Source organism: Pogoniulus pusillus, chromosome 34 (genome assembly GCF_015220805.1).
Source record: "Pogoniulus pusillus isolate bPogPus1 chromosome 34, bPogPus1.pri, whole genome shotgun sequence".
NCBI lineage: Eukaryota > Metazoa > Chordata > Aves > Piciformes > Lybiidae > Pogoniulus > Pogoniulus pusillus.
The window spans coordinates 6,482,465-6,496,756 of NC_087297.1; the positions used below are offsets into that span (position 1 = coordinate 6,482,465).

The 14,292-nt window shown below is 46.1% G+C and overlaps 1 protein-coding gene across 1 annotated transcript in view; it reads left to right on the forward strand.

Annotated features, from left to right (window-relative positions):
• Positions 1 to 6,449: 6,449 nt before the first annotated feature.
• The window catches only part of MEP1B (meprin A subunit beta), a 28,749-nt gene continuing 20,906 nt past the window's right edge, over positions 6,450 to 14,292 (forward strand). Inside the window, exons 1-4 of the mRNA XM_064170503.1 lie at positions 6,450 to 6,539; positions 12,639 to 12,657; positions 12,843 to 12,893; positions 13,661 to 13,714. Of these exons, the coding sequence (XP_064026573.1) occupies positions 6,516 to 6,539; positions 12,639 to 12,657; positions 12,843 to 12,893; positions 13,661 to 13,714 (148 nt within the window). The 5' untranslated portion in view covers positions 6,450 to 6,515. The remainder of the gene's footprint in view (positions 6,540 to 12,638; positions 12,658 to 12,842; positions 12,894 to 13,660; positions 13,715 to 14,292) is intronic.

The window sequence follows — 14,292 nt, forward strand, 5'->3', positions numbered from 1 at the left end:
GATTATATTACTTGGCTACCAAGTGCTGTTTCATACTCTAGATGTTTTGTAAGCTCCTCTAGCTGTGCCCTCAAAATCCTGGGACTAATTTGCACCTCAGGGGTAAATACTTAATCATTTGTGGGAGGTTCTGCATCTGGGTTGGGACAATCCCCATTATCAGTATGGGCTGGGGGATGACGTGATTGAGAGCAGCCCTGCAGAAAAGGACTTGGGCCTATTGGTGTATGAAAAGCTGGACATGGCCAGCAATATGCTTTAGAGCCAATGGCATCCTGAGCTACATCAAACAAAGCTGGACATGGCCAGCAATGTGCTTTAGAGCCAATGGCATCCTGAGCTACATCAAACAAAGCTGGACATGGCCAGCAATGTGCTTTAGAGCCAATGGCATCCTGAGCTACATCAAACAAGCTGGACATGGCCAGCAATGTGCTTTAGAGCCAATGGCATCCTGAGCTACATCAAACAAAGCATGGCCAGCAGACCAAGAGAGGTGATTCTGCTCCTCTAGTCTGGTAAGACCTAGCCTGGAGTACTGTGTCCAGCTCTGGGGCTCTTGACACAAGACCTGACCCCAAGGCCCCAGACCTGATGGAGAGGATCCAGAGGAGGGCCACAAAGGCGATCAAAGAGCTGGAGAATCTCTGCTGTGAAGACAGGCTAAGAGAGTTCGTTCAGCCTGGAGAATAGAAAGCTCCAGAAAGAGAGAGGGAGCGAGCAGCCTTCCAGTACTTGAAGGAGGCCTACAAGAAAGCTTGGGAGAGACCATTCACAAGGGCTTGTAGCAACAAGACAAGGGACAATGCTTTGAAACTAGAGCAGGGTAGATTTAGATTGGATATTAAGAAGAAATTCTTTACTAGGAGGGTGGTGGAACAGGTTGCCCAGGTGGAGGCTCCGTCTCTGGAGACATTCAAGGCCAGGTTTGATGGGGTTCTGAGCAACCTGATCTAGTTGGGGATGTGCCTGCTTACTGCAGGGAGACTGGACTGGATGACTCCTAGCCCAGTGCAGTCTGTTTTCCAGAGGTGGTCTGCCGTGTTTGCTTCTCTGGAGGAGTTTTTGTTTCTCTGTTTACAGTTTGAGAGCTTTTGAAACTCTTTTAAGTGTGTTTTAAAGCTTTTCCTTTATTGTTTCCTTTAAGGGGAGAGTTTGTTAGACACTGGACTGGCTTAGGATGATTACACTAAAAAACATCTTGTGCAGACCAGATCCTTGATGTTAGTTCCTCAGGAAGCCTTGTGTTAGGGTCTCTGCTTTAGGGTCTCTGCTTTTGCAAGTGCAGATGGAATACAGTAGAAAGATTACAGAATCAGAATCACAGAATCAGTCAGGGTTGGAAGGGACCACAAGGATCATCTAATTCCAACCCTCCTGCCAGGGGCAGGGACACCCTACCCCAGAGCAGCCTGGCCAGAGCCTCCCTCATTCAGCCTCTCCTTAAACACCTCCAGGGATGGGGCCTCAACCACCTCCCTGGGCAACCCATTCCAGCCTCCCCGCTCTCATGCTCAACAACTTTCTCCTCACGTCCAGCCTGAGACGCTGGTGGCTTTTTCTGTGCAAGGTGGCTGCTGTGGCACTGGTGCCATCGGCGGTGTGGTTTATGTGCCGCCTCAGCGGCCAGGCTCCGCTCAGTCTCTGACGGTTTTCCTGCTGCCACGATTGTGGCCACAAGGGGGCGCTGAGCGCTGCTGGGCTGCCGCCCGAGTTCTCGGGGCGCTGCGGCACGGAGCTGCTGCGCTCCCAGGCACTGCCAGCTGTGGGATTTCCGTCCAGGGGCTTCGTAAAACGTAGCAAATCTTGAGTATGCTTTAGGGGTTAGGAGACTGACTGAGGTAATTCCAATCTACAGAAGGAATGTTTCCCGCTTCCTTTAAAACCTCGACCTTCCCAATTGACTGCTGTGCTTTACCATCTGTGTTGTTCCAGGACTCTACTCTGGGCAGGTCCCAGGGCTCTCCAATTCGTGAGCGACCATAACATGTAACATGTTCATGCAAGTCTCACTTACTGGAAGACGTTTTCCTCCCCAGACACGTCCTTAGAGGTCGTCTGCAATTGCAAGGCGCTGTAGTGCCCGCGGGAGTCACAGGAGGGCATCTGAGGACTGCTGCATTCTGCGCTAAGAGCAGTGAGGTTATCGCTGGCTTTGGACTTCTTGCTTTGTAAGGCTGCACACATCAACGACCTCGCTAATCCAATGCGTGATGAGGTCCACCAGGTACCAAGCACAGGTATGCTTCAATGTCCTTTTGAGAGGCCTTGAGCACAGCCCTACGAGGAGAGGCTGAGGGAGCTGGGATTGGTTAGCCTGGAGAAGAGGAGGCTCAGGGGAGACCTCATTGCTGTCTACAACTACCTGAGGGGTGGTTGTGGCCAGGAGGAGGTTGCTCTCTTCTCTCAGGTGGCCAGCACCAGAACAAGAGGACACAGCCTCAGGCTGTGCCAGGGGAGATTTAGGCTGGAGGTGAGGAGAAAGTTCTTCCCTGAGAGAGTCATTGGACACTGGAATGGGCTGCCCGGGGAGGTGGTGGAGTCGCCGTCCCTGGAGCTGTTCAAGGCAGGACTGGACGTGGCACTTGGTGCCATGGTCTGGCCTTGAGCTCTGTGGTAAAGGGTTGGACTTGATGATCTGTGAGGTCTCTTCCAACCTTGGTGATACTGTGATACTGTGTGCTTAGGTGTTTTAAGTTGTTCTCTGGCAGCACACACAATGGTTTGAGGTTGCTGCAAACCTCTGGAATGAAGACATTGTCCCAGCTAAGGCTCATGCTCCGTCATCTGAGAGAGAACCAAGTATCCCTGGATCATGCTTCTGTAGTGGTGTGAGTCTTAGTGGCCAGCTTTAGCTGCTTTGGTAGCCACATAGCTGTTGCAGTGTGCTTCACACGGCAATCCAATTCTTAGTCATCATAAAATGTGTGAGAACAAGTCAGATGTGATCCAGATCCCTGTGAAAGGGGGAGAGGTGTGATTGTCTAGGAGCAATCTATGAAGTACTGTCTTCTCACACAAAAGAGGGAAGGCTTAGGGGAAGCCTCATTACCATGTACCAGTGCATAAAGGATGGCTATCAGGAAGATGGAGGCTCCATTTTTACAAGGAGTCCCATGGAAAAGTCAAGGGGTGATGGGGATAAGTTACTGCTGGGGAGATTCCAATTGAAATCCAGAAGAAAAGTTTTCTCTATGAGATCAGTTAGTTGTTGGAATCATCTCCCAAGGGAAGCAGTGGATTCCCCTACATTGGACAGTTTTAAGGCTCGGCTTGACAGGGTGCTGGGCCAGCTCGTTTCAACTACACTGTGATGATCAACTACACCAGATGATCTTTGGTGTCCTCTCCAACCTGGCATTCTGTGATGATGGTTGAAGTAGAATCAGAGTATCAGCTAGGTTGGAAGAGACCTCTAAGCTCATCCAGTCCACCTAGCACCCAGCCCTATCCAGTCAACTAGACCATGGCATTAAGTGCCTCATGAAGTCTTTTCTTGAACACCTCCAGGGATGGCAACTCCACCACCTCCCTGGGCAGCCCATTCCAATGCCAATCACTCTCTCTGCCAACAACTTCCTCCTAACATCCAGCCTAGACTCCCCCTGCCACAACTTGAGGCTGTGTCCCCTTGTTCTGTTGCTGCTTGCCTGAGAGAAGAGCCCAACCCCACCTGGCTACAGCCTCCCTTCAGGTAGTTGTAGGCAGCAATGAGCTCACCCCTGAGCCCCCTCTTCCTCAGCTCTCCTCATGGGTCTTGTTCTCTAGACCATGTCCCCTTGTTGACACCTCAAGTGACGGTGGGCAGGAAGGGATAGGATGTTATACACCCAAGCTTCTGCCCTTTGCTTTTTAATTTACCTGCAGCTAAGCAGTGAGAGGAAACTGAAGACATGCTTCGTTTTCTTAAGTCTTCACTGAAGCCAACACATCTTGTTTGCTTGCCTGCAAGATGATGGAACACTTGAACTTGGTGTCTGTTGTCATTTTCACTTTCCATATGACTCCTGCTCAGTTTGTAAACATTGGAGTTTCCTAACTTGAAACACTTGTTCAACTCAAAATATTTTGAGTTCGACTGAGGGCTTCTTATCTTGCAGGTTTGTCTGGCAGCCCTTATCCTCCCTGGTGCTGTTTGCCTCCTTAGCCAAGGACACACTATTGCAGTGTTGTCCCTGCTTGGGAGATAAGTGAAGCTAATTTGTGCAAGACAATGCAGGAAGTTTGAGACAGAGGAACAACGTGCTGAGGAAAATGCACCACTTGAATATCCTCCTACTCTTTAACATTTGCTCTATGAGCACTGCTGAGTGAACTATGTAATGCTCTGCAAGCCAGCACTCTTCAGTATCACTGAATGAATTCTTATCACTTGCAGTTGACACTGGGACTCATTAGTCAGATTTACCCAAATGTCAACAAGCAGCCATGAATCAAAGTTCTTCACTGAGCACTCCATGATCTCAACGTTACCAAAGCATCTCTGCTCAGATCAACAAACCTGTTCAAATAGGAAACTACCTACCAAAAATGCTGGAAAAGGCCTGTCTGTATGAAGCTATTTTTAACTGCTTTTATGGTTCTCTGTAGGTAGCTGATGTTGGATTCTGAAATTAAGGTCCTCTGGCTTCTAAAAAGATCATTCCTGCTCTCCTGTGCATCACTCATTCATCCCAGCCTCTCTCCTCCCATTACTGTCTCTTTCCTGAGGCAGTATGAGGAGCAGCTGAGGGAACTGGAATTGTTCTGCCTAGAGAAGAGGAGGCTGAGGGGGGACCTCATTGCTCTCTACAACTTTCTGAAAGGAGGATGGAGTGAGGTGGGCGTTGGTCTCTTCTCTCTAGTACTGGGTGGTAGGACAAGAGGAAATGGCCTGAAATTGTGCCAGGGGAGGTTTAGGTTGGAGATTAAATTTGTTTGGTGCAAGAGTGGTCAGGCATTGGAACAGGCTGTCCAGAGAGGTGGTGGAGTCACTGTCCCTCCAGGCGTCCAAAAAACCTGTGGCTATAGAAAGCTGGGCTATGGTTAATGGCCATGGTGGTGTTAGGTCAATGGTTGGACTCAATGACCTTAGAGGTCTTCTCCAACCAGAACAGTTCTATGGCTCTGTGATTGCTATTCGCAGAGGTATCATTACACATAAGAGCAAAGCAGGTGTTGCTTCCCATCTGCATTGGACAACTCCCGATGAATATTCCTAGCTCTGCAGCAAGGCAGGGGATGAACACTGCAGTGTTGCTGTTCTCTGTGCTGCAGCTGTGCTGCTGGGCACACAAAAGACACAGTGCCTGCTCCATGGTGCTCCCCATCTGTCTGGAGTGCCAAGTGCTCACTGCAATAGATCTGCAGCAAGCTCCACTTCAAGTTCTCATGTCTTTCATTTCTATTGCTTCTACTAACAGCAATGGGACAGTGTGGGTCTGTGGGAAAAGAAACAAAACTAACAACTGGCAAAAGCTCAGATTTTGCAGGTGTCCCTTAGAGTCACTCAGGGATCATTAGATAGCTTTGTACCCATACAAGTTGTGACACGTGTTCAAGGGAAAAAAAGGGAAGAAAGGGAAGAGCAATCAACCAGCTAAAGACCCAGGCTGCCCAGGGTGCTGGCTGAGTCACCAGCCCTGGATGTGGTGCTTAGGGATATGGTTTAAGGTGAACCTTGCTGAGTAGGGATATCAGCTAGACTTGATCCTGAGGGGCTTCTCCAACCTGAATATTTCAGTGATTCTGTGACTTGCTCCTTCTGCTTTGTGTTGAATGTTTTTACTTCTCCTCAAGCGCAGAGCTTGCAGGCAGGTCACTGCTGGACTGTACCTGCAGATCAAAATGGCAATGGAAGTAGCATCCTTGAATCCCATAGGCCCCTGACTGTGTCAAGACAGGGTGTGAGTTACTTTTGGCTGCTATATGCCCTGCTAATTGTAGGATAAAGACATCATCTAAGAGGGCCATTCTTTTTTGTACACCTGACAATGCACACCACCTATTCAAGTATGTTTATTAATTCCTTGCAGTAATACTCACTTATTTCTTCTGGTGGAGCTTAGTCTTGCATGTGTGATATGGCTGTAGTGAATTTTGTGTTCAGAGAAAGATGCAAGGAGATATGTAGCAAAACCTTTAGGGAAAATAAGGATGAGGATGTTGCCTGTACATAGTAAGTCAGTGCTAAAGCAAGAAGTTTGTCACTGTAGAGAGCATGGTGGAAAAACCATGTCAGGTCTGTAGATCTTCCATGATTAGATAAAAAAAACTTCTTTAAGGCTGGCAGCTGTTTATTATTTCCTCTTCTCCTGAAGATGATTTTAGCAGCCAAATGTTTCACTGTAGATCTCTTCCAGTGGGTCTGAAGTACTTGCTGCTGTGGACAAAGCCAACCCAGAGAGCCTGCAAAAGGAGAACGACCAACAGCTCACCTCCCAGCAGCTGGAGATGACAGCATACAGAACTAGAGAACTGCTGAAGTGGCTGCAGGAATCTTGACAAAAGAGCTTCTCAGCCTCCAAACGTGACTGATGTCAGACCAACTGACACCACTGGTATTGGTGGGAAGAGGGTTACAGCACTTATTGTTACTTTGGGGGGGAAAACCTCATCATTCTCAGACCAACATCCACAACTGCCACTTCTGAGTGGATCAGTAAACATGCAGCTCAGGTGTCCTCATTACTTAGGATCAGCCTGTTCCTTCTTATCAGCTTTAATACCTGAAATAGTGTGGGAAATGTTATTAATCCTGATCTAATATTTACCACACAGGATCTAAATGCCATTTGTAGTTTTTTATGGCATCCTTCACCATGAGAGTGGTAAGAGCCTGGAATGGGTTGCCCAGGGAGGTGGTTGAGGCCCCATGGCTGGAGGTGATTAAGGCCAGGTTGGATGAGGCTTTGGATAGCCTGATCTACGTAGGGCATCCCTGCCTGCCCATGACAGCAGGGTTGGAATTAGATGATCCTTGTGGTTCCTTCCAACCCTGATTGATCCTATGATTCTATTCTGTGATTCTAATCAGGTAATTGCTCTAGGAAAGTGAAATGTTAGCCAAGTGTGATCATGCAGTCACCACAAGTAGCTTCACTTTAAGTGGAAGAAGAAGCCATGGCACTTTCAGAACTCTCTGGCAACTCCTGGGTAGAAGAGGACACTGAAGTGTCACAGGTTCTGACAGTACTCTGGTCCTGACATTAAACCCAATTATTTTATATGGAATTTTTAAGCAGTCCAGAAGGATACTGTCACATGATTTACTGACAAACAGAAATGACATTGCCTTTTGTCAAAGCAAGGTACTGAAATGATGCTGCTGACAGATTTTTTTTCCCTAGGTGCAGACATTTCTCATTTCCACTTGCTGTTTATTAATACATATCCATTAATATCATAGAATCACAGAATTAACCAGGTTGGAAAAGATACATTGTCTTGCTTGCCAAGTCTTGCTAGCTTTCAGTTCAAAAAGGTATCAGTGCCAGCTTTATTCCCTGAATCACAGGATGGGTGAGGTGGGAAGGCACCTCTGGAGCTCACCTAGTTAGAACAGAGTTTTCTTAGTTAAAATGGAATTTCCTGCATTTCAATTTGTCTGTTTCCTCTGTATTCCCATTTTCTTGTGTCCATTGCAACCAGCAACAGAACAAGGGGACACAGTCTCAAGTTGTGCCAGGGGAGGTCTAGGCTGGATGTTAGGAGGAAGTTGTTGGCAGAGAGAGTGATTGGCATTGGAATGGGCTGCCCAGGGAGGTGGTGGAGTTGCTGTCCCTGGAGGTGTTCAAGGAAAGCCTGGATGGGGCACTTAGTGCCATGGTCTAGTGATTGGCCAGGGCTGGGTACTAGGTTGGACTGGATGAGCTTGGAGGTCTCTTCCAACCTGATTCTGTGGTTCTATGATGCTGCATGCCAACTTGTTTCCAGTGCTTTCTCTCACAGCAATGCTTCCACATAGTTAAAGAATATGTTAGTTATCATAATACAGCAATGATGGAACTCTCTTACTGGACCATAAGGCAGGTAAGAAGGTGAGGTAGGGAAGTTAATAGTTGATGAAAGGACAAAGGTTTTGATTTATGATAGCTACTGCCTTAAGTACCAAGTTGATCTCAAGTTCTGTCCATGCATCTGCTGACTGGGTGACAACATGGGCTGCTTTTCTGTGCCAGCACTCCTAACTTGGCTTCTTCTGCAGGTGGTCTGGAGCCAGGTAAGAAAACAAAGATTGTATCTTCTTTAGGTAGATAGCTAAGAAATGCAGCTAGAGACAGGGTTGAGGGGAAAAGACTTAAGTATGTTTGCTTTTGCAGTTGGCATCTGCATGGAGGAGAGAGAAAGATTTCTGTTTCCGTGGGGTCTTAGTGCTGATAATTTAAAAGGCTTAGCTATGGATGGGGAGAGTTTTGCTTGCACTCCCCATCTGAGCAAAATGTCCAGTAGGGTTCAAAGTAGAATTACCAGAAGAGCAGCTTTGGGTTTAGAACCAAGATAAGTATTAAATTTTGTTTTTCTACTCCATATTTAGATGGAAGCATGGGGTTTGTTTGGTTGTTCCTATATTTGACAGTGAAATTGGTACCTTTTCAGCCACTGGATATAGAATCAACGAGGTTGGAAAAGACCTCCAAGATCACCCAGTCCAACATATCATATGTTTGGGAACATCTGTTCTCTGTTCCTCCAATCCAGCTGAACTACTTAAGCCAAAAAGTTTCAGCTGAGATTTTGTATTTCGTGTCTGTCTGTAGCGAAATCTGGCACTTTGTGACAGTTTCTTGTGGAGTCCAGGAATTTGGCTGATACCCAAGAAACTTGTATTGGAGACAAAAATCCCAATAGGTTATGGAAAGTTCATCTCAGCTGTTTACAGCTTTGGGGCAATCAAAGAGTAAGCTACTACCTACTGTGACATTACTTCAGTGGAATAACATTATCTGGTTTAAGGAATGCAACTGAACTGTCTGAGTCTATGAATCCAGCTCTAACAACTCACTGGGGCAGTCATATCCTCTTGCTCTCCACTGACACACACTCAATACATCCCCCAAAGCTAAGAGCTCAACTTCATGTTTTCAACTTTCCTATAGTTCTCCTTCTACTCCAATCCTTCCCTTGTATTTCCACTGCCTATCCTCTATTCCTTCCTTCCTCTATATCCTTCCACTGCCTGTTCTTCTGTTCCCAACTATTTGGAAACACAACTCTCAGCCCTGTCTTACATTCCTCTGAATGATGCAGGCTGTTACTAACATTTGCAAGCTATCACACATCAAACTGACTTGTGATAACCAGCTCCTGTGTGAGAATGACTTCTGATCACCAGGGCCAAATATTCTGCTTCCATGTGTCTTACTGCCAGGAAGAGCTGCTTTCCTCTTTCTGGATGCCAGCACTAGAAGTTATTTATAGCCTGGGGAAAACACTGATAAGTTAGGGCTGTCTTATCTAAACTGGTTGGCTCTGCTCCATCTGAAGTCCACAGTGAGGCAGGGAAATTTTCATCAGGTGCTTTATCACATCCTTGAGTAGGTGTCCATGCTAGGTGAGGTAGACCACCTCCTGGAGATGTCAGGGCATGGTGGTAATGCCACACCTATTTTAGGGCCAGATGAACTATGTATGCAATTACTCACTGAGTCACTCTACTTTCAGTCACTTCCATGTGACTGAAATAGGAGAGATGTTTCTCACCTGCCCTAGGCACACTTGAAATGTCTGCCAGTTGAATGTGCTCACAAGCCATGGTTTGGTCAAACTTTACATAAACTATGCTCACTGCTCAGTCTGGAGAAGAGGAGGCTCCAAGGTGACCTTATTGTGGCCTTACAGCATTTCAAGGGGGGCTATAAGAAAGCTGGGGAGGAACATTTTAGGGTGCCAGGTATTGATAGGACTGGGGGGCATGGAACAAAGCTAGAAATGAGTAGAGTCATACTGGATGTTAGAAAAAAGTTCTTCACCATCAGGGTGGTGAGACCCTGGAATGGGTTGCCAGGGAGGTGGTGGAAGCCTCACAGGATCACAGGATGTTAGGGGTTGGATGGGACCCAAGGAGATCATCGAGTCCAACCCTCCTGCCAGAGCAGGACAATACTAACACACATCACAGAGGAACACATCCAGACAGGCCTTGAAAGTCTCCATAGAAGGAGACTCCATACCCTCTCTGGGGAGCCTGTTCCAGTGCTCTGTGACCCTTACAGTGAAGAAGTTCTCCCTTGTGTTGAGGTGGAACCTCTTGTGCTGCAACTTACACACACTGCTCCTTGTCCTATCACAGGGAGCAAGTGAGAAGAGCATCATCCCTGGAGGTGTTTAAGGCCAGGCTGGATGAGGCTCTGTACAGCCTGATCTAGTGTGAGGTGTCCCTGCCCATGGCAGGGGGGGCTGGAACTAGATGATCCTTGTGATCTCTTCCAACCCTGTTTGATTCTATGATTCTGTGCTGTTTGCTAAAGTCAGGGGCTAATGTTGTTAACTGATGGGAATTGTGTGCATGTAGATATCAAAGCAGAATTGGTTAGACTAAATTAAACTCCTCTCTGCTACACTCCAGGTAATACAACCTTCTTCTGTATGCATTTCTGAACTGTGGAACTGTTCTTATTCACAAAACTTCCAGAGACTTAGAAATGCATCACACAGCTCTGTTGTCAGGATGGCATTGAGATGAAAGCTGTTGCTACTCAAATAAGTAATAGTCATGCACAGAGATACTCCTTTTGAAACAAATTGTTCTAATTCACAGGATTAAAGACCTAGATTTGTTGAGAAGGACAAGTAAAAGAGTGATGAAAGGCATTCAGCATATGACTTTCAGTGCCCAGCCTGGATTGCAGTCAGTCACAGACTTTGGCATTGCTCAGTCATGGCCTCATGTTTCGGTTTACAAACCAAAAGTGCAGCTGGACTTAGCTCCATTGCACCTTATCTAGAAATCTGTGGGAATGGTAATGTAAAGGCAATGCTCAAGGTAGCTTGGAGAGTCAGCCAGGGGAGTTAGGAAGCAGATGGATTAGTCACACAGATGGCAGGTTAGGTTACAAAAAGAGAAGTGCAGCCCACAAAGCCCAGAGAGCGACTCTGTTATCTATATTTATGTCCTTGTTTTTATACATCTCAGCAAGCCTGTGAGTGCAGTAGCCATCACCATTGTTTCCTTTTCAGAGCCTGTAATCTAATTCTTCTCACCAAAACATTCTAGCTAGGCTCAAACTAGCACAAACGTTTAGATGTTGAGTATTTGATTATGCCAGCACCAGTTGCATATTACCTCTCTTGAATCTATCAATTCGAGCCTCTACTTGGTTAGGCAAAGAAAGGTTTTCCCCTCTTAGGCCATCAGAACAAATGATCAAGCTCTGACAAAGATTGTGAAGCAGCAGTTTGAATTAATCTTAGTTTAGGAGAATCAAAATGATAAAATGGGAGTTCAGGCTTTTGTATTTACAGTGATTTTTTCTCTGTCAGGAGCTAAAGACAGGAATTTCAGCTTGGAAACTCTTCTTTCCTTAAAAGCCTAAAATTGGGCATGCTGGCAGTTTCAAAGCTTTCTTCCTGAATCTTTTCCAAATGAAGACACTTCATTGAAGTTATCTTAACTTTGGTTTTTTTCCTCTCTCCTTAATTTGGTTAAAGTTTTTATATGAATGCCATCAGCTTTAGGGTCCACAGTTACATTTTCCCTTCATTATGTGGCCCTCCACTGGACCCACTCCAGCAGGTTCATGTCATATGTGTCATTGAATCTCATTGTGATTTGGGGGCTTTGCATGTCACAGAAAGAGCCTTTCAGTTGCTGTTGTTTAGGTAACTGTAGTCCACCTAAGGCAATGTGTCTCATTGAATCCCATTATGATCTGGGGGCTTTGCATGTCACAGAAAGAGCCTTTCAGTTGCTGTTGTTTAGGTAACTGTAGTTCACCTAAGGCAATATGTCTCATTGAATCCCATTATGATCTGGGGGCTTTGCATGTCACAGAAAGAGCCTTTCAGTTGCTGTGTTTTAGGAAACTGAAGTCCACCTAAGGCACTGAGCTGGGGCTGAAGTGACCTGGCCTCTCTACCTGGTCCTTCAAAGACTTGCTGCATGGCTCCAGAACACCCATTCTGTTCCCCCACCTTCAGCTTTATGATGGGAAGTTAATCATGATTTCCATATGTTCTGTAAGCTAGTAGCAACACCTGGGTTCACAGAATCATACAATCATAGAATCAACCAGGTTGAAAGAGACCTCACCCAGTCCAACCTAGCACCCAGCCCTATCCAATCAACTAGACCATGGCACTAAGTGCCTCATCCAGTCTTTTCTTGAGCTCACAGGCTCCTCTCCTCTCTTTGTGAAGGACCACTCAGCACTGCCTGAGCTGTGAGAGCAAAACACTTGTGAGAACAGAAGCATTGCCAGGAGACCTACTTGTTGGGCAGCCTGCAGCTAGGGGAAGGACACAGAGCTGACACATATGAAAAGAAACCTTTCCAGTTAGCTGAGGAGGCAGTGAGTCCAGTCAGTGCAATGCAAAGCCATGCACTAAGTGCTGTCACTTGAGCTTGAATCTCATCTCTAATACTGCTGAGACAGTAACGTGAGCTGCATTTCATTATCTGCCTTTCTAATAATATCTTTCTTTTTTTCTCTCCTCCCCAGCCTGCTCCAGAGACAATTGGTGAGTTCTGTTTAGAGATCTATTTGTATGCACAGGAGGCAGTCAACAAAAGCAGCTGCTCATAACCATCGTGAGGACAGACACAGATTTATAATTACTGTTATTGTTATTGCATTAATTTTCACACTTCATAAAGATAACAGCAAGGGCTAATGTCCTGCCTCACTTGTCTCTTTATTTTTCAGAATTCGATGTTGATGGAGGAATTGATCAAGACATCTTTGACATCAATGGAGGTTTTTAAAATCTCAGTTTATCCTTTTAATTTTTTGGGGGTGGTTTTCATTACAGTAGCCACAGATCAGTACAACAGAATGATAGAATAGTAGGGGTTAGAAGGGACTTTTGGAGATCATTCAGTCCAACCTTCCTGCCAAAGCAGCGTCACATAGGGCAAATGTCCACAGCTGCTATCTGCAACTACCTGCAGGGAGGCTGTAGCCAGGTGGGGTTGGGCTCTGCTGCCAGGCAGCCAGCAACAGAACAAGGGGACACAGTCTCAAGCTGTGCCGGGGGAAGCATAGGCTGGATGTTAGGAGGAAGTTCTTCAGAGAGAGTGATTGGCATTGGAATGGGCTGCCCAGGGAGGTGGTGGAGTCACTGTGCCTGGAGGCGTTCAAGCAAAGCCTGGATGAGGCACTTAGTGCCATGGTCTGGTTGATAGGCCAGGGCTGGGTGCTAGGTTGGACTGGATGAGCTTGGAGGTCTCTTCCAGCCTGGTTGATTCTATGATTCTAGATTACACAGGAACACATCCAGACAAGCTTTGAAAGGGTCCAGAGGAGACTCCACAACATCTTTGGGAAGCCTACTCCAGGGCTTTCTCATCCTTACAGTAAATAATCCTTTTCTCATGTTGAGTTGGAACTTCCTGTGTTCCAGTTTGTATCTGTTGGCCCTTGTCCTGTCACAGAAAAACAGTGAAAAGAGACTGGAACCTTCTTCTTGGCCACCCACCCTTAAGATTTTTCTAACTGAATCTTCCTCTCTTCTTTCCCTCTAGCTTTAGGACTAGACCTTTTTGAGGGAGACATCAAGCTTGATGGGGTGAGTTCAAATACAAAGCATCTAACCAGAAACGTGCCACTGACTTAGGCAAAGTGTTCTGCTGTGGAAACAACCCTGCTCTTGCTAACAACCAAGGCTGTTTATGTAACAATACACTGAAAGTGCTTGGGGATGGATTTCTACAAAGTCTGCTGGAGAATGAAGGAGTTAATTGGGTGCATTTGCAGAAACAGTATCCAGAATTAGATTGCTTTAGCCATTAGATCCATTTTATTTGCTTCTTGTTTCCTGTAGTGTGTTTTCCACATTTGAAATTGTAAGAGATTCAGCACTGCTGCTCATCATCCAGACAGGTTTATATGAAAGATTCTTTGTTTCTCTGGGCAGTATTTATTCTGAGCCAATTCAACCTGCAGGTCAGTGATGCAAAACCTTCATCAAGTGAGCAGGTTCACTAACACCAAAGGAAAAATTAAACCTGCAATGTTGCATTTGAAAGCTTCTGTCCATTACCCCTGAGTAACTGAACATAATAATATGTACACTGCAAGCTAACATCTTAAATACACCCAGCAGAAACCCCCAAAGTGTCTTGTAGCCCTGAAAGTCATTAGTGTTTTAGTCTCC